Here is a 20,342-nt window from a genome sequence, read left to right as displayed (position 1 = left end):
ACTAAACTAGAGATCCCTTGTCAACAATCTGTGTGCTGCATCATACAAGAAATCTGAAGAGCCCCAATTAAGAGAAAGAAATATCTAATTCCCTATGACCTCATTTGGGCGAAATTAATAGAAATGAGCCTTACCGATGCCGGAAAAATGATGATGATGTCTCTTAAATTAAGAAGAAAATGATCTGATTATAAAGCCAAACCATCTCACAAAGGACTTGCACATCATCTAGATCGGGAGGAGCCTCTAATTATCCTTTATATTTATAATTACAATTATTAATGTTGTTATCAGCAGCAGCAGTAGCAATGGTAGTAAAATTAATTTTTGAAAATGTTTTTAATTGACAAACTTAACTAGAGTAGATTCTAAAGTTTACTCTGCTCGAAAGTTAAGAAGACTCAAACTTGAACTGTTATATTTCAAATATAGTCGGAAGAGAGGTTGTCCAGAATTCTTACATTTACTTAGCGTAGTATACAATTAATCCAGATGAATAACAGCTAGAGGATCGGGAGCCCTCTATAACGACCCCTTTTTCTGTAAAATACAATGAAAATATCATTGCAGATGATACTATCACTCATTCCAACAAAACATAACATGAAACTAGAAACCTAAATCCATAAAATGATACATGTCCAATAAATGCATAGTGGACTGAAAAATATACATGCAAAAAAAATATGGATCGAGTAAATAGAAGAGTCATGATAGTTGAGGAATCAACGAAATTATTGCAAGAAAGCCAAAATGGTTGCTACAAAGTGTTATTTAGAATCAAAATTGAAGCAGCCCGAATGCGAAAAAATTATAGCAACTTAAAAGACTACCAAAGAATTAAAAGTAATATATATATATATTGAAAAACTACCAGAATAGCAAATAAGAACAAACAGAACTGTTACTCCTCCAAGAGAAGGGAGGTACTTGATACAAGGGATGAAACTTCTTCTGGTGTAGCGGATCCAAAACCTTGCCACCTGATTCTTCCATATCCATCAAGCAGAAATATATACCTGCAGAGCAGTAAAATTTACATGCTTCAGAAAATGCTCTCCTCATATGAGAAATAAACTTGATTAGAAATAACATTACCCAGTGAGAAGATTTACAATTTGCAGCTTTTTCCTTAAATCATAGTGGTCTCCAAAAAAATATGCAAATCTTCTCAGAGGGTTGCTAGAACTCCGTGCAATTTTGAGGAACAAGTTCTTCATTGGATTCAGTGATAATAACCAAGATTCTACAAAGGACACCTGCAGAAATAAATCAAAGAAAATCAACTATGGTACAACAGGAATTCCAAGCTTCAACCGCCTGTAGGTCCATTATGAGAAATGTCGTTCGAGTGAGTACTAAATTTTGCGCGATTATTCTTTTGCACTAATTTCACAAACTTTTTCTGTGGTAATTCAAATCTTTGAACCAAATCGAAGTGTATAATGGATAAATTTTACAAATAGACAACATAGATATGAAAAAAACCTAATCAAGTTTAATTTTGAATTGTTCAAAGTTCAAAGAACAATATCACTCCACAAATACAACAACAACAACAATAACAAAGCATTAATCCCACTACGTAGGGTCGGCTACATGAATCTTTTTTCTCCATTGCTTCCTGTTTAGTGTCATATTTTCACTTAGTTCTAGTAAATTAAGATCATTTTTTATACAATAAGCCCAAGTCTTCCTAGGTCTACCTCTGCCTTTCTTAACATAAGTCAAATCTAAAACATCTACTCTCCTAATCGGTTCATCAGATGGTAGACGTTTAATGTGACCAAACCATCTGAGACAACTCTCTCTAATTTTGTTTTTCACTAGAACTACACCAACGCTATCATGGAGATATTCATTTCTCATTGTCTCTAAGTGTAAAGCCACTCATCCACCTAATCAGTCTCATCTCGACAACACTTAACTTATTATTATGCTTCTATTTTAAAGGCCAACATTCAACGTCATAAAGCATTGCAGGTCTCACCACCGTCTTATAAAATTTTCCTTTCAATTTAAGTGGTACTTTTCTATCACACAAAAGGCCCGAAGCATTCCTCCACTTCAACCAACCAACTTGAACTCTACTATTAACATCCCCATCTATATCACCATCGCTTTGAACAATGGACCCAAGTTATCTAAATCGTTCATAACTTTTAATAATGTGATCACCCAAAGTCACACTTCTGTCACTAGAGCTACTACTACTAAAATTACATTCCATGTATTCAGTTTTAGCTCTAGTTAAATGAAGGCCTTAAGACTCCAACGTAGACCTCCATAATTCAAGTTTTTCCTAGGCTTTTTCTCTCGTTTTATCCACAAGAAGGATATCATCAGCAAATAGTATACACCAAGGTACATCTTCCTGTAGATATCGAGTAAGACCATCCATAACTAAAGCAAAAAGATATGGGCTTAAATCTGATCCCTGATGTAATCCAACGGAAATAGGAAAATATTTGGTCAATCCTCTTTCAGTTTGAACACAAGTAACAGCTCTAGTATACATATCTTTAAAGACTTGAATATATGTCATATCAACACCTTTCTTCTCAAGAACTCTCCAAAGGATAACTCTTGGAACCTTATCGTATTTTTTTTCTAAATCAATAAAAATCAAATGTATATTCTCCTTTTATCTATGAACTTCTCCATCAAACCCCTCAATAAATGTATAGCTTCCATAGTAAGCCTGCCCGGCATAAATCCAAATTGATTATGAAAAATTTTTGTGATGCGTCTTAACCTATGTTTTCAATCCCTCTCCCATAACTTTAAAGTATGACACATCAACTTAATTCCTCTATAATTTGCACACAATTGTGCATCTCCTTTATTCTTAAAAATGGGGACCAAAATACTCTTCCTCCACTCCTCAGGCATCTTTCAGTGTTTAAAATAATATTAAAGAGTTTAGTAAGCCAAGAAACTCCCAAATCTCCTAAATATTTCCACACTTCAATTGGGATATCATCAGGTCCTGCAAACTTTCCATCCTCGATTTTCTTTAAAGCCTCCTCAATTTCTTTTTTACTAATGCAACGGTAAAAATGAAACGTTGTATTATTATTCATGATATTAAGATCACTAAGGTCGATCGCATTTTCAGAAACTTCATTAAAAAATTTATCAAAATAACTCACTCATCTATGTTGAATATATTTTTCTAAGAAAAGTACTTTTTGATTTTCATCTTTAATACACTTTACTTGAGTTAAATCTTTACTTTTCTTTTCTCTTTTTGTTTGGCTAGTTTATACTTATATTTTTGACCCTCCTTAGTATCTAATATATTATAAAGGTCATTAAAAACAGAATTTTTTGCGTCACAGATTGTTCTTTTAGACTCCCGACAGTTCGTTTGATATTTTTCCTAATTCTCTAAGCTTTTATATTTAAACCAATTTTTATAACATAACTTCTTATATTTTATCTTTTCATGCACATTATTATTCCACCATCAACTATTTTTATTAATAATTTTTTTTTCTTTAGACTCTCCAAGCAGATATTTTGCTACTTGTTTAATAGTATTTGTTATTTTATCCCACATAATATTTGCTTCATCATAAACATCCCAAATTTTGAAATCTTGAATTTTACTCATAAAAATAATTTTATTTGTCTTTTCTACGATGATGAGTCCTAGTATTCCTAATTTTACAACTCTTCATCTTAAAATCTAGAACTAATAAACGAAGTTGGGTACTTAAATTCTCACTTAGAATGATCTTACAATCTTTACAATCTCGACGATCTCTTCTTCTCATAAGAAAATAATCAATTTGTGTTTCATTAGATCCACTCTTATAAGTAATAAGATGCTAATCTCTTTTCTTGAATAAAGTATTAGTAATAATACGCCAAAGCAAAATCTAAAATAGCTCTACCTTCTTCATCAGTTACTCCAAAGTCGTAGCCACCATGAGTATTTCTGAAATCTTCTACCACTCTACCGACATGTCCATTTAAATCTCCTCCAATAAAAATTCTTTCTTCAAGAGGTATCATTTGTATTAAGTCTTCAAAGTCATTACAAAATTTATCTTTAGACTCTGTATCTAAACCTACTTGAGGAGCATAAGCACTTATAATATTAAAAATCTTAGTATCAATGATAATCTTAAGGGCTATAATTTTATCTCCAACTCTATTAATTTTTACAACATTGTCTTTCAAACTCTTATCTATAATTACACTACACCATTTCTAGTGCGACTCTTACCAAAATACCAAAGTTTAAAATATAAATTATCAATCTCCTTAGCCTTTTCTCCAACCCATTTAATTTCTTGAATACATAAAATATTAATTTTTCTATGAATCATAATATCAACTAATTCCACTAATTTATCATTGAGAGTACCTATATTCCAAGATCCTATCCTATCCTCATAATAGTTTCATTAGTTTCATGGACTAACTTTTTTACCCGCAATCGTCCGTAATGTGGGAACCCTTGCTTATTTGTCACTACACCCGGGCGTCGGTGTAGCGGCCCTTGCACACTTTTCACTGCATTCAGGCTATACAGTGCGTCGCTTCCAGGGGATGCCCCAGCACTTTCGCAATGATCAAAAGGATTCATGTCATGATTTTTTTTCAACAAGTTTTATGCTGGCTATCGAGTATCTAACGCAACCCTCCACTTTTCACATCCGGGCTTGGGACTGGCAATGGCAGTGTTATCACTACACAAATACGACCAAAATAAATCATATGGTAATTTAACATGAAAAAGTTTGACCCTTCCAGTGATCATCGTAAGATTGTAATTCATCCATGATCACTAAGCTTATCATCTTAATTGTTACATGAGATGCTTCAGTTAATTTGCAAAAGCAATTTTGAAGAAATATCTACCCCTATTATACTTGGTATCATTTAGAAATAATAACACTTGGAGATATTAAAATCTTGATTAAGCACAAAGACAAAAAAGAACGAAGAAAATATTAATGAGAAATTGATAAACTAGAGATTTCATAACAAAGATTATTGTAGAAGAGCTTAAGAAACAATATAGTAAACTATATTATAGATTGATTCCAAAAACTCTAATTGGCTTTGAAAAAAATACACGGAAGAATATTGAGTCCACTGAAGCCTAACTAATTTTTTAGCTGAGTTTTCAAGACAAAGATTATCAGAATAAATATGTAAGTACTTTGATAACCAATATTAATGAACCAAAGCAATGTATAAGCCCATGCTAAATATAGACCAATCAATTGAGATTCATTCAATAAAGTTATGGGAGCAAATAATTGAATATCAGTTTAAAAAATGTGCATCCACTTTTTAGAACCAAATTGATTTCATGCCAAGATCAACTAAGAAAAAAAAAACTGTGCTAAGATAATTAACAAAGATTTATAAAAAATATCTATAATTAAACATTTATGTTGATCTCGATAGAAGGCATATAATCTAAATATCATCGGAATTGATTTGATGTGCTTTGAGATAGAATCAAAGATATAGTGGCACTATTAATATGGAGCACTGACTAGTACTCGGATAAAGTTGTAAAGTGATCTAAAAGAAATAAACTATCATGGGTTGACATCAAAGATTAGCATTTAAGTTCATATTTTTTTTGTGATGGTTATGAAGATACTTAAAAAAAATACTCAAAATAAGATATCTTTGTATAAACTTTTTACTACGGGTGTCAAATCGGCTTCACCCAAATTTTTCAACTCAAAACCAACCCAAATATTAAATGGGTTAGAAAGTAGCTCAAACCCTACTGGCTTTCAACCAAACTAACTCGAACTCATCACATATAACTTGTTAAATATATACATAATAGTTATTGCCAAATTTGCTGTGATTTCGAATCAAGTTCAGGTTACTTTTAAATCACGTTTGGATCAAATTCAAGTTGACGGGTTAGATTCAAGTCACTTTTGGGTTGGTGAATCAGTTTCATGTCAATTTTGGGTTGGCGGATCGAATCCGAACCCAAACCAAAAAATTAATTATGTTCAAATTTTGGACTAAATTTTGATATAAAAATTAACTAGGTCAACCCTAGCGAGAAATTTTTTTGTTATAATGTTGACATGTCCACTACAGATCTTGAAATATTTCTATCTATATGATCAAATGCATCATTCAATAAACACTATACTGCCCCAAGAGGCAGAAATATTACTTTGAAATGGGTCAAATCATTCTAATGAAGAAAATCTTTAAGATTTATGGGCATGTGTTATTAAAACGTTTCCCCTATCTTGTGGGCGTAAGTATTCTTGGGTCTGGTATAGGTTCACCTCACTTTCAATCAATATTTTGGTCGAGCTCAAAACATACATCCAACTAAAATCTAAAACCTGCTCACATTGAGCTAGAAACGACCAGTTCATGGTTTATTTGAGTTATAGTCAAGGACCTCAGTTTTCGTGGGGTGGGGCCACACTTTGAATTCAACTGCCTCACTATAGAAATGATGTAGCCAAAATCAACCATGCCTTTGAAATCCTTAAGTTTTCCTCACTTATGGTCAATTAAGGTTGTCTCGGATTACATGTGCGCACCCCGCGGCACACAAGAACCCTCACGCATAGGAGCACGCCCGTAAGTTAGCGCGCGTGTGCCCATGCAAACGTGCATGCCCCGACACTTGTTGCTGCTGAAATAGCATGGTCACGCCCGATCTGGACGTAGCCTCGTCGGCAAGTTCCCTGTCATGGTCATGCCCGACACTGGTGTAGCCACGACTCTGAGCCATGCAAGTTATTCGTGGCCTTCGTCCTCGAATCCAGCAACGAATTGACGCCTCATTTTGCTGCTGGTGATCCGTGGGAGTTCCAACCATCGATCCCAACCTCAATCGGCAGTCGTATTGGCTTTTCGCCTCTACCACCTATAAATAAGCGCTCTCTTTAACCCTTCATGAGAATTGGATTGGACCCCAAGGAACTTCGACAGAGTGATCTGACCTCTGCCTCCTGCTCCGATGATCACTCGTAGCCTTCCTCACAGGTAAGCCCCCTCCTTTTGTATTTTGTTTAGTCTCTTATATTAAGTTAAGTTATGCTAAGTTGATTTAAGTTTAAGTTAAACCTAATTAAATAGCCTTAGATTAGGCTTGGATTTGGGTACTGCTTACGACTGCCCAAACCGAGTTTAAACTGACCTGAACCCTGACCCAAACCTAACCTGAACTGACTCAGATCAAACCCAACCCAACTCAAAACTAACCTGAACCCTGACCCCAACCTAACCCGACTTGACTCAAACCTAACCCGAACTACCTCGAACATAACACAAACCCCAACCCAAGTCCAACCCAAATCCAACTCATGTCAAACTAGGTCCAAGCCAGCTCCAACCTAGTTCCAACCCAGGTCAAACCCAGATGGAACCCAATCTAACCAAACCGAACCAAACTCAATTTTGAGCTAAATTCAGCTGAACCCTAACTATCCTTAGCTTATCCCCAGTCAATGTCTAATCAAAGCTAAACTCAAAATTGTATTTTTATGTGTAGTATTCTAAGTTAAAATTCATGTTCCGTATTTCAACTATGTTTCATGTTTTCATTCATGTGTCACGTTGAATTTCTTGTGTTAAAAATAAACAAAAATATATATATAATAAAAAAAATAATGGATAAAAGAAAAGTTAGTTGGAGAACCTCTCACATGTTGGTTCTCCTCACAAATATTTAATAAGACTCCCAAAACTTAAGGACAAAATTAAACTCTAAACTTAACAAAACCTTGATTTTTCATCTTGATCAACAAAACTAAAAAAATTTGTGGCCCCCGCAGCACACACTCAACAGCAAGGGAAGGCTCCTGCGTAGGATGACTCGTATGGGCTTGTCTGAATAAACTCTATCCACATTGTGGGGATAGTGTCAGCAAATACTGTGAGGAGACTCGGTCAAAAGAGCCAACCAAAAGAGCCTCCGGTCGGGGGAATGCTATATTGTTGCATCTATTGGAAGGCGGAAGCCTCATCTCCCGATCATCTTTACCGATGCAGATGTGCCCCCTGCGAGGAATCCATACAATGACACCATTGTCATTACAGCAACGATTAACAACTACCAGGTAGGAAGCATATTGGTTTATACAGGAAGTTCGGGGAACATACTCTTCAAGTCTGCTTTTAAGAAAATGAATCTGTCAACCAATCATCTGGTTGTGACGACTGGCCCACTGTACAAGTTATCATGTGAAAGAAAGGAAGCTAATGGTATAATTGGATTGTTAGTCACCTGGGGAGAGGGTGGCAATCAATTCACTAATATAGAGGATTTCTTGGTGATAGATGCACCACCAACATACAACGCGATCTTCGGTCACCCACTGCTTAACAATTTTCGAGCAATGGTATCTACATACTATGTGATGGTGAAATTGTCATGTGACGAGGAAATCGTGATCATGCGTGGAAACCTGGAGCAATCTCAGAAGTGATACTTTCGATCGGTAAGTAGTGAGAGGTTCTCCTACTAACTTTTCGATGGATAGCACCAGCAGGAAGGGGGTTTTGAAACTGACGAAACTACCATCAAGATCACTGCAAACCTCAACGAGTCGGGTAAAGTTTTTCTAATCAGTTAGACTTCTGATGTGGGGCACAAGGATTCATTGACCGAGACTCTCCAACAGCACAGTGACATTTTCTCCTAGTCAGCCGTTAAAATGTCAGGCATCCCTATAAACGTGACTTGTTATCATATCAATGTGAGCTCACTCGTTCGTCCCATGAAACAAAAGATTCGGTCTTCAGCCATGACCTTGGTAAGGCTGATTCGCGAGGAGGTACAGAAGCTCAAGGAGACAAGCTACATTCAGGAAGTACAATACCCCTCCTGGATATCTAATATAGTCATGGTTCAGAAATCTAATGGCAAGTGGAGAATATGAGCGAGCTTCACAAATCTGAACGCAGCTTCCCCCGAGGATGGTCACCCCTCCCAAGGATTGACGCATAGGTGGATTATGTAGTCGAACATTCAGTTATGAGTTTCCTAAACGCTTTCTCTGGCTAACACCAAATTAAGATGCACCCTACCGATGCTAAGAATACCGTTTTTATTACGAGCAAAGGATTGTAATGCTCTTTGAGCTGAAAAAACTGGGGTTGCTTACCAGCATCTTATGGATATAATATTTTCTGAGCAAAAAAAATAAAATTGAAGTTTATGTTGAAGAAGTCCTAGTTATGAGTATGTCGGTCAAATAATATATCAATGACTTAAAAGAAAACTTTCAGACTCTCAGAAAATATAATATGAAATTAAATTTATTAAAATACATATTTCAAGCATCAACTAGAAAATTCCTAGGATGCCTTCTGAAGCTCGAGGATATAAAAGCAAATCTAGAGAAAATAAAGACATTTCTAGATTTGTCATCTCCATGGAATACTAAAGAGGTGCAGAAGCTCACCGGCCAAATAACAGCACTTAGCATGTTTATCTTCAAATTCGGCGACAAACGTGCCTCCTTCAATGTACTGAGGAAGGCAAAAAAATTTGAATGATCAATCAAATGTCAACAAACTTTTCAAAGTTTGAAGCAGTCCCTAGCTTTGCCTCCATTGTTGCAGAGCTCAAAGTCGAAGGAAAAGCTTTTTCTATATCTGGGTGTTGACCCGGAAGCCATCAGTTCGGCCTCAGTTCGAGAAGAGTTTGGAAAGCAATACCCTGTGTCAAGTCCTCAGGGGAGTCATTGTCAGGTACCCCAACTATGGAAAAGCTAAAATTTGTTTTAATTGTCTCTGCTCGTAGAATCCGGCCGTATTTTCAAACGCACTTGATGAAATGCACACTCTAGTCTACTCCTAAAGTGGGTTCTGGAACTCAGCAAGTACAACATTAGTTATATTCCTCGGACCGCGATTAAGGCTCAAGTTGTGGCTAACTTCCATACCCACTTCTCCGAACATTAACTGAGCGAAGGAGGTGAAATTGGCAATCAAACCTGGACTCTACACGTTGATGGAGCGTTCAACCAGACGAGTGCAAGAATCGGAAGGGCCCTGAGTGATCCGACTGGAGAGCATCTCTATCATTCGGTCACCCTCGAGCGAGTAGGTTACAAAAAAAATCAGGCTAAAATGAAACGTTAATAGACAAAATACAGAATACGCTTAGCACTGGAAATGGGCGTCCGACATTTGTTAGTAAAGTCGGATTCGCGGTTTAAAATGAATCAAATCAATGAAGAATTTGAAGCCTGAGACAAAATGATGATCAAATATTGAACAAAATAGAGGGCATATGGAAGTTTGCGAACTTCTAGATCGAACGTGTTGGTTGGACGGGAGGAAAACCAAGTGACTGGCCTTCTATCAACGAACATATGCTTTGGGGAAAAGACACCACAAAGGCTTTTTTTTACCAACCATAGAGGAGGTAGAAACAACAAAGTGGAAACCGAAGGTGCAAAGAGTTGGGTGGATCTTTACATTCACTATTTAAAAACCGAGAAGATCCTCGAAGAAGTAACAGACCCTAGGAGGTTCAAATTCAAAGCCACACAATATCTCATTATCAAAGATAAACTTTTCTAAAGCTCAATCTCGTCACTACTCCTAATGTGCGTAAAAGAAAATGAGATGGAAGAAATCGTCGGAGTGTTGCATTTTAATGAATGGGGCAGCCTTTCCGGTTGCAAAACTCAGAGGCAAGGTTACCCTCCTGAAGGACGTTTAAGAATTCTCAAGGAGCTACGAACAATGCCAGAAAAATGCTTCATTGCAGCACCAACCGGCTCAAAAGTTGCAACCGATAGTCAGTCCCCAGCCTTTCGCTCTCTAGGGGCTTGATATCCTTGATCCATTTCCTCCCTCAAAAGAGCAGCGAAATTTTTCTTGATTGTCATGGATTATTTCTCCAAATGGATTGAAGCAAAAGCTCTCACCTGAATTAATGTAGAAGTCATCTGAAATTTTATTTGAATAGACATTATCTGTCAATATGGCTTACCATTAATACTAATCACCGACAATGGGACTCAATTTGTTGATTAAGGTGTAAGAGATTTTTGACAAAGTCAACGAATCAACCTAAAATTTGCATCCGTGCATCACCATTGGACAAACAAACAAGTGGAGGCTGCAAACAAAATCATCCTAAATGTTTCAAGGAAAAAGGTCAAAGGTGCAAGAGGCAATTGGGCAGACTTGTTCCCATCCGTCCTATGGGTCGTCCGAACCACACTGGGCAAACACCTTATATGTTTTCTCTTAGAATGGAAGCAATGTTGTCAGTCGAATACAATCTTCAACGCAAGAGTGTCATCATTGCAACGTAGAAACGACACTTGCCCTCAATCTACTAAAGTTTGAACCAATGTAGCACTCCGGCAAGAAGAGATAAAGAGAACCGCTCAATATTACAACAAGAATGTCAAAGAGAAAATATTCCCACCCGGCAATCTAGCTTTGAATAAAATTGATCCAGCCGCACAGGGACAATCGATCGGCAAGTTCATCATCGATCAAAGGGTCTCGCCAGGAGCTTACAGGCTAAAATCATAACACTAGAAAAAAGATTCACCAAGCATGAAGTGAGACGATCTAAAAATAAACTTCCCTTAAAAGAAATCACATTGCACCTTTATTTGAGAAAAATAGTTTTGCTACTTTCATACTTATGGATTTATTTCATATGAACTTTTGTTTTATTGCCGTACACTTGCGTGAAAACGAATTGTGTTCTTACAACCCCATATTTAAAACAAAGCTCGGGGCCGATGGACCTCATATCAAAATGAGACTAGAAGAATTAGGGTACCTAAAAAGACTATCAAAAGAAGTGTTTCGATGCTCGGTCGCAATAAAAGACGATCAAAAGAAGCGTTTTGACACTCGGCCGCAATAAAAGACATGACCACATGAAGTGTTCCGCGCTCAGTTACATATCCACAGACTTGAATATTTTCTAATTTCTTGAATCAAGTTTTAGGGGTGGTTATCCACCTAATAGTGACAAAGCTCCAGGAAGGGAAGCGATGAAACCACCGTGAAAATTACGATTGACTACCCCCGAAAAAGCGTAGTTCAGCCGAACGAAAAATGCACCCTCAAACGAAAAACTTAGGTTCACCTAAGAGTGACCTCCAAACCGACTTGACGAATAATGCCCGAACGATCACATCCTAAATGGCTATAAGTGACATCACGATGTCTGACATGCCCAGAGGAAATAAAATCAACCTTCAGTTAACAAGCAGCGAAAGATAAGATTTAAGTCGAGCAAAAACTGCAAATTAATCAAAGTATAGCAGATAAAGTCATGACTCAACCAAACAATATAGGTAAATCGACTGAAAAGCCGTATTTCATTCATTTGGTCGTTCAGTACAAACTTTCGTATATATCATTTTGATTACATGTAAAAAAAAAAGAAAATAAGAGTCTGAGTCGAGGGGTCATCAGGTCGAAGTTCAGATGCAAAAGGGATGTCGAAAAGCTTCATGAACTCCTTGATGTCGGAGTATTTAGGATCGACCATCCCTACTTTCACAAATTGGTTAACTGCTATTCTCCGACCAAGTACCTGATATGGGCATCGAGGAGTTCCTTGGTTGTCTTCATAGTGGCTATCTGCTCCGTTGAATTAGCATTGTCCTCCTAGACAGTAGATACCCACCAAGACGTTATCTCCAATTCTACCTTCAAATCCTTCGGTTTTGCCTCTGCCTCAACCGCCCTCGTTTTTGCCATCTCCACCCGCTCCCAATATTCCCTAGCTCTTGCCTCAGCATTCGCGGCTCTTTCCAATAGAACGAGGTCATCTGATGTGTTGACATGTACCCAAGCACTTGGAAGTGGTCGATTAAATGGCATAGCTCTATGGAACAGAGGTTGTCCAAGTGTTTCTCGAGAATGGCTGACCATAAGATGTCCACGATAGTGGTCACATACTCAGCAAAGGCAAAGTTTAGTGGAACCAATCCCTTTCAACATTTATTAATCCGAAGCTCAAATCCAAATTCAAGAAAACTTTCAGTCGCTTCTTCTGTAAGGGAACCGAGCTATCCTTAACCCCCCCCCCCCCCCCCGTTCTTATCCTTTGGATGTGAAGGCAGAAAGGAATCAGAGTCGAAAGCTACAACCTTTCCCTTCCTCCTGCCAGCTTGCCTCACCTCTCCCAAAAAGAGGAATGTGACCCGAAGTCGACGGTCTGGAAACCTCCTTTGTAGAAAGACGCTCTGAGGATTCCATGGCCCTCAATCGAAAGGAAGAAGTCAGCTCCTCTTGATGTTGGCCCCGTGAATCACCTAAATTCACCAAGGCAAGTTTTCGTTCAATTAATACCTCTTTTGTAACTCATTTCTTAATAACAACTGAAATTTTGGATACATAATGTATTAAATTCAAACATGGGATTGTGCATCCCATCAAATCTCCATCTTTTGTTTCCTCATCCATCCTTCTCATTGGAGAGCCATCAGCTCTCTTTCTTTTCCTTGGCTCCTTCTTTGAAAGTCAGGAAGCCCTATCTAGATGCCTCTTCTCATCTGTCTCATCAAAAGCAACCTACAACTCGAGAGTCATGGGACCATATTTGCACGGGTTCAACACTTAATTGACGGTTATGGGGTAGGTGTACTGAATCACCAATAATTGCCTACCCAGGATGGACGATCCAAGCGCCTTGAATCGGGGCGGAAGCCCTTTCTTATACGGGCAGTCGGTCGGCCTGATCACAATATCGCAGTCATCGCTGGAACCCGTCAGGAATCGTAACTTCCAATCATTTATCTATTTCTCTAAATCAATCAGGAGTAACTTTCGGGTCAAGCTGAAAACCACATACTCGTATGTCTCTACTTTGAAAGAAAACATATGTGAGAAAAGCTCCCACAACCAAGGAATCACCATTCGACGTAAGTAAATTATGCAAGTCATATCGTCCGCAATGGAGTTTGGCCTAACCTGAGCCAGGATAACTCCATAGGGTTGAAAATCGATCGGAGCAATAAAGGAAGTCAGAGTTCCCATCAAAATTAATCTCGGCAGAAGATCTCCCAGATAGTCGATCACCCAAACCTCTGCCCCCACCTGTTTAAGAATAACACTTGCGTAGTACATACAAGTGTCATCTAATGATTCCACATCAAAGGCTGCAAGGTTGATCTCTCGGTCGCCCTTATTGAACCGAACAATTGGGAGTACTTGAAGTAGTGAAACTATAAAATAAACCGACAAAAATGAAGAAGGGAAAAATGAAAAGTATTCACTAACTCTCCACTCAACCCTATATGTAAGGTACAGAAACTTGAAACGTCTCAAATCCGTACATCGGACTATGAAAATACACATCAAATTGGTGCAAAAATCGAGATGCACAATGATTGAAAGTTTTGAAGTTCGGCAAAAATAAGTTTTATTCATGAGAAAAGGTATTTTACAGATGGGTCATTTGCCACTTCAGGCAGCACTAGACCCCAAGTCATCAAACATGCACACAACACACGCCCACCAAATCTATCTTCTCTTCTTCTGCTAGGACATGGAAGATCGAGCTAGCCGCCCGAACTTCTCCAGCTCGCTTCAAACCAGTTCACCATATCAGTTTGGAGGGTCACCATATCGGTCTAGAGGGTCGCAAAATCCGTGTAGAGGACAGTCAAATCTTCCTTTATGTCAAATATGGCGGTCTCTCTCTGAAGGCCCGCTGCTCGGGCGAAGGAGTCCACAGATTCGTCCATACGACTGACCAGTGACTCATGAGAGCCTCGGCGTCCGTCTGTCTCCCTCTCAATGTCAACAGAGGACGGAGAATTCTCAGATGCCACTTTCACAAAGGCAAAAGCTGAAGGTCCAGAGAGCACCTCTGTCGCAGGAAGTTAGCCGATCTCTGTGTGCAGGTAATCAATGATTTGCATGATCTCATCTGCAACATTAAAACAGGCATCATTAGAATGGACAGATAAATCAAACAAAGAAGAATATTCAATTTACCAATCAGTCTCTCCATCTCTGACATACGGAGACTCTCCCCAGCAGGCAGCGGAGCATCGCCTTGGATAGCCTTGACAACTAAAGGCTGAGGTTGGGAAACTTCCAACAGCGGAATTTGTGTGGCCACCTTAACCAGCTCCTAATCTTGGGGCAGCAACTCAGTCGATCGCTGGCAGAGTGGATCAAGAGCTAGAAAAGATGCATCAATGATGCCCTCTCCAATGTTGCTCCAAACCTCTTGGAGCGGCTGCATGTTGGAAATCTTCGTAATCTCCACTACCCTTTGCTTATTTGTCAATGCCTGTTTCACTAATCTGGACCCCTCAAGCCTAATCCCTTCGGTTGGCCCTTTGGCACCAACTGGTCGACTTTCAATCTCCAGCCTCTTCTCGGTAGGCCAACCCTCTACTGTTGATTTCTTCTTCGTGGGAGATTGAGAATTCTCTGGTTTCCTCTTTTTCTCGACCACGAAGGTAGAATCTTTGAGGTTGGAAGCCCTAAGCCCCTCACCAACGCCTCCTCGTTCACAGTTTCTTGGAGCCTAACATCCTCGTCCTCTACTAAAAATGATTGAAAGGTGGGAACTTGGGAAATAAAAAAAACGATAATCGTACCCTATTTATAGGAACTAGTGGCATGAAATTCAGTTTATTAGAAGTATTTATTACACGATAAGTAAACTTTTTTATTTTGTTTCTCTTATTCTTATTGCATGAATCACTTTCAAAGTACGAGAATTAAAGAACTAAATATATACATCGAAAATTTAACTACACGAATCTTGACGGATTACGGGAAGAAGATATCAAAGGGCCGCATCATCACAGCCGAAAAATCATCATTAAACAAAATTTTGATTGGTTGAATTATGGGCCAATCGAATGAAAATAAACCTGAATCAAGGAACACCCCACACCTGAACCGATGGCAACTCAACCAAGGTTAGATCAACAGTCACTCAACGATACTCTCTCTCAACCTTCTATGAAGATATCTCATCTGAAGGAATGTTACCTATCAAATTACAATGATGCATCATCTACCTAATAGAATTAACACTTCCTGAGGATAAAGGATCTCCCCGAAGGGTTCCCTCAAGGAAGCCAACTGAAGATCTATTAGTCGGCCGACGGACTTCTAGCCGACCGAGCGATAATCAAGCGACTAAGTCAGACAGATACAAATATGAAACAGTGTCAGTAACAATTATAAACACAAAAACGGCACTAATAGCGATTACCATGGTCAAAATATAATAGGATTGGTTACATGCATGTAAACATGCAATTACTCATAAATCACGTGTAACGTTACCATTTTATAAGGGACAAGCATGTAATTTACCAGACATTCTTTATAACATAAAAATAGGATGGTCATTTCTTCAGAATGGGCTACTGAATCAATTCAAAGTGAATTGGTAACTATTTGTTGCTTATTCTCTGATTTTCTCTCACACTCCCACTTTATTCTCTTTCATTCCTCTCATCCGACCAATGCTTTATCTCTTAGGCATGACTCGAATTACATTTTTTTAGCTGCATTGATCAACATAAATGAATTTTAGGAGAATTTTTTCTAGTTATCCCAAAAAAAAAAATTTCTATCAATTAGAAATCAACCGTACAAACAATATAAGCATTCTAAGTAAGATGAAATATGATCTCCATAAATACTATAATAGGCATATGTGTTTTCCATCTAAACATCTTGAAGAACCTATAGAAACTAATAAATATTAATCCAAGCTTTTATGTGAAATGGAATCTATCAGCGAATATTGACTTGAAAAAATATTGCATGAAGTGAATGTGTCCTGTGAGTAAATTGATAAGGTGGGTCTTGAAGGGAAAAGAAAATAAGCTATTTAAGAATATAAATCGACGGAACAGATTGATTTAACTCTTGATGAAATACCCAATGAAGTTATCCATGCCAATAAAACCAAGTATTAAGAAGTTGAAATCATGATTAGTGGCATTTTACCTTATAAGCAAGTAAGCCTAAAAGAGGATCTAGAAGACAAAAAATAATAATTAAATTAAAAAGAATTAATAAATATTTCATAAATCATCAACTTGCCAACTTAAGTGTCATCTTGAACTACAAAAACACAAGAAATTTATAATAATAAGCATTTTTATATATTCATCTAGCAATTCAAATTTCAAATCCTAGAAATAGATCCTTCCTTTCGTTTAGCACCAATAGCCATTATAAAAAATTAAAAAAATTAAATTTTGAGTAAAACTAATCAAAAAGAATGAGAAGATGTAATAAAAGAAAATATTAAAATAGTTACAAAGAAAACAAAATAATTAGTTAAAAGAAAATAAAAATTGTCAAAATGAAGCAAAGAATAAAAAAGGTTATGAAGAAATATTAGAAAGTTAAAAAAATATAACATTTTCGAAAATAAAAAATTTGATGAAAATAAATTTAAAAAAACTGTAAAAATAAATTAAAAAAAGTTTGAAGAAAATTTAAGAAAGTGCTAAAATAATTAAACAAAAAACCAATTAAAATGAAATAATACTCCATGTAAAAGAAAATAAACAAAAATAAAACTCTTACATGTCATCATTCAACAAGACTCAACAAGCTCGCAAAATATGATCTCCACTAGAATGGCAACACCAGATCTCCCTACTTGCTTGATCTACTATTGTTGGCTTGATTGTTCATCTGCCTACCTAACTAAAGCAACCTAAACCTTAAAAGTTCAATCCCTCTAATAATTTATTCCTTTAAAATATTTTTTAATGCAAGTTGTTAGAGACATCCGCTTTAAATACATCTCAAGGAAAAAAGCTTCAAAAAACATGCCTAAACAAAAAAGAGCCATAAACCTCACAACAAACAAATGTAAGCCTTAATGAAAAAAATAATGGCCGGATAGTGAGTCGTGCCCTAAGGTGGTCACTTTGAATGCCCTTCTAAAACACAATCAAAAATAAAATCTATTTTGCTTTTTGATCTTGGTTTATTCACAAAGAAATTCATAAAGCATTGCAACGAAAGTAAAATTGCATCAACAATTCAATGAATTTGTTAATAACGAAACCCAAAAATAAACCTGAATTTTAGAGATGGTTCCAAGTTGTAGGTGTAAGAAAATTAACCACTAAAACTTAGGCTAATTTGGATAGCTTCCTTTAAGGATGTTGTTCATCCATTAAGCCATTGCATGTTTATATGGTTTGCCCATTTTCTATTCTTTGAATCATCTCTCATATAGAACTAGGTTAAAAATAATCATTATTATTCATTAGGACACAAAATGTCATTTTAATAATTTCATTGTCTGCTTCATATCACTCATACGAAAAGCATGATTTAAAATTAATAAAAAATTATGTCATTTACAAGAACGTTGCTTATATATATAGGAAATATGTAAAATATAAATTAGAGGAAAGTGATGTATTTAAATCTGGAAAGGTTTTCTAAAAATTAGCTGTAGGAAAGCCAATGTAATACATAACTTTAAATTATATCAGAACTGAAGCATATATATTAAAAATTTTGGGAAGTTACTGTTGCATTCCAAACTTCAATATATCTAATTTGACTTTGTTTTATCAACCTACTGTCAAAATCATGGATTTCTCTCTTTCCATCTTCTTGGGAATTCACATCCAACATCTTATCACAGAGATCAATATGTCCTATTTGAGAATCCGTGTAAAGAATTGTTCACTCCTGAAGGTGGTATCATTGGGTTATTGTGTTATGAATACAATTTGACTTTTGAGGTGTACGTCATGAGATGGGTCTCAAACTGAAATGCACAAAAAACATCTCGAGACTTCAACAATAAGGCTAATACTTTTTTCTGTCTGAGGCATATACCTTGAGACTTTATTCAAGGCATATGAGGTGGCGTCTCCGTTATGTAAAAAATATATTTATATTATAAGATATTATACATTAGATCAAATATAGTTGATAAAACATCTTGAAAAAGTCGAGAGATAATTTAAATATGATTATTTTATTATATCATAATTTGTTATCTTACATTAAATTATACTGAACCTATGATTATTTGATTGGAGAATAAGAAGAAAAATGTAGAAATTAAAGAAGATATGAAAGATGCCAATGAGACGAACTCAGATAATGATTATTAGGTGATGAAAGTGAGGATGAGTTCATTATGATCCTCATGATGTATCTAAATTTTCTGTGAATGCTTTACTTGAATCTTATTTAAACTTTAATTTTATATTAATATTTAAGATTGAGATATATGGTTTAATTCTTTCTGAAAACAAACAAAAATAGTTTTATACCCAATTGTATAATATATTGAAAGCTATTTTAGTTAAATATATTATATTTCTAACATTGAAATAAATCTTGGTTGCCATTTGTCATTTTTTTGCATGCCTCATGCGTGGATGAATTCTACCATCTTCTTGTGTGATGAATTGAGAGAGGTTTTCTACGTTTCTTTGACATTTCAAAAACATTTTTGCAATCAATTTTATGAAATAGGTGATGGCTAAGTGATTTTCATTGTGTTGATGAGCCTTGAACCAAACTTATACAATACTTTGTCCGTTGTTCGCCACGGCATTCCCTTGTAGAATAGATATTGAGTTTAACAATTATGCCTCAAAATTTGAGAAGTTAAATTTCTTTAATTACGATTTTTAACAATGAATGCCATAAGTAGCAGGTAGTCTTAAGCAAACAATATTTCATTATATTTTATTGTGTCTTTATTTGAATTTCAATGAAAGTAAAAGAGTAAAAATGCAAAACTAGAACAACAATATTATATTTGCAAAGTACAAAACACTTTTATTAATACCTCATAAACTTGTATTTTAGTTGAAGTGTCCAAGGATTCTAGAAAAGGCACACTCCATGATTCAGCCATCCTCTGTTCAAAAAGAAAGGGATAACCTCAGGATACATCCACACACACTTGAATAATTTCAAGGATCCTCAGATTTTTACTTGTATGAATAAGCAAAATGACAAAGAATCATCAATATATATAATTGTTCCTTTTAAAGAAATAAGAGTGACTCAAGAAAAATCAATCAATCACAACATTCACAGATGACAGTATAATAAGGAAAATTTCGTCAACAATAGACTAGAACATGACGTGATGGTCCAAGGTTAATAACTACGTGTGTATGGCTCACAATGAAAGTAAAACTCCTAGCAGTTTAAATAAACCATAGCTTGACCACCAAGGCCACTCATGGAAGTCAGATTTGTTTTCCACAACTCTCAAGCCGGTATGGGCATTGTGATCCATAATGAAATTGGTGAACTTATTCTTGCAGCCGGCCAGCAAATGCAACATTGGGACAGCTCCTTAGTGGAAGTGGAAGCTATCCTCTCCCTTGAGAGAATTTTAAAACTTTAGATGC

General features: G+C 36.4%; 1 protein-coding gene across 4 annotated transcripts in view; it reads right to left on the bottom strand.

Annotated features, from left to right (window-relative positions):
* Nucleotides 1–423: 423 nt before the first annotated feature.
* Nucleotides 424–20,342, bottom strand: part of LOC110027948 (mitochondrial ATPase complex subunit ATP10) — a 31,326-nt gene continuing 11,407 nt past the window's right edge. Inside the window, exons 5-8 of one of the 4 annotated variants that reach the window (XM_020729607.1) lie at nucleotides 19,769–19,840; nucleotides 1,099–1,259; nucleotides 931–1,019; nucleotides 424–540 (exon numbers count right to left, since the gene is read on the bottom strand). In XM_020729607.1, coding sequence (XP_020585266.1) covers nucleotides 464–540; nucleotides 931–1,019; nucleotides 1,099–1,259; nucleotides 19,769–19,840 — 399 coding nt within the window. In that variant the 3' untranslated portion in view covers nucleotides 424–463. Of the gene's footprint in view, nucleotides 541–874; nucleotides 1,020–1,098; nucleotides 1,260–19,768; nucleotides 19,841–20,342 lie in introns of those variants that run through there. The other 3 variants (XM_020729609.1, XM_020729608.1, XM_020729610.1) reach the window with 3 other exon arrangements.

Source organism: Phalaenopsis equestris, unplaced genomic scaffold (genome assembly GCF_001263595.1).
Source record: "Phalaenopsis equestris unplaced genomic scaffold, ASM126359v1 Scaffold000469, whole genome shotgun sequence".
NCBI classification, from domain to species: Eukaryota; Viridiplantae; Streptophyta; class Magnoliopsida; order Asparagales; family Orchidaceae; genus Phalaenopsis; species Phalaenopsis equestris.
The sequence above is the reverse complement of the archived record's forward strand: the minus strand, read 5'-3'. Positions and strand labels throughout refer to the sequence as shown.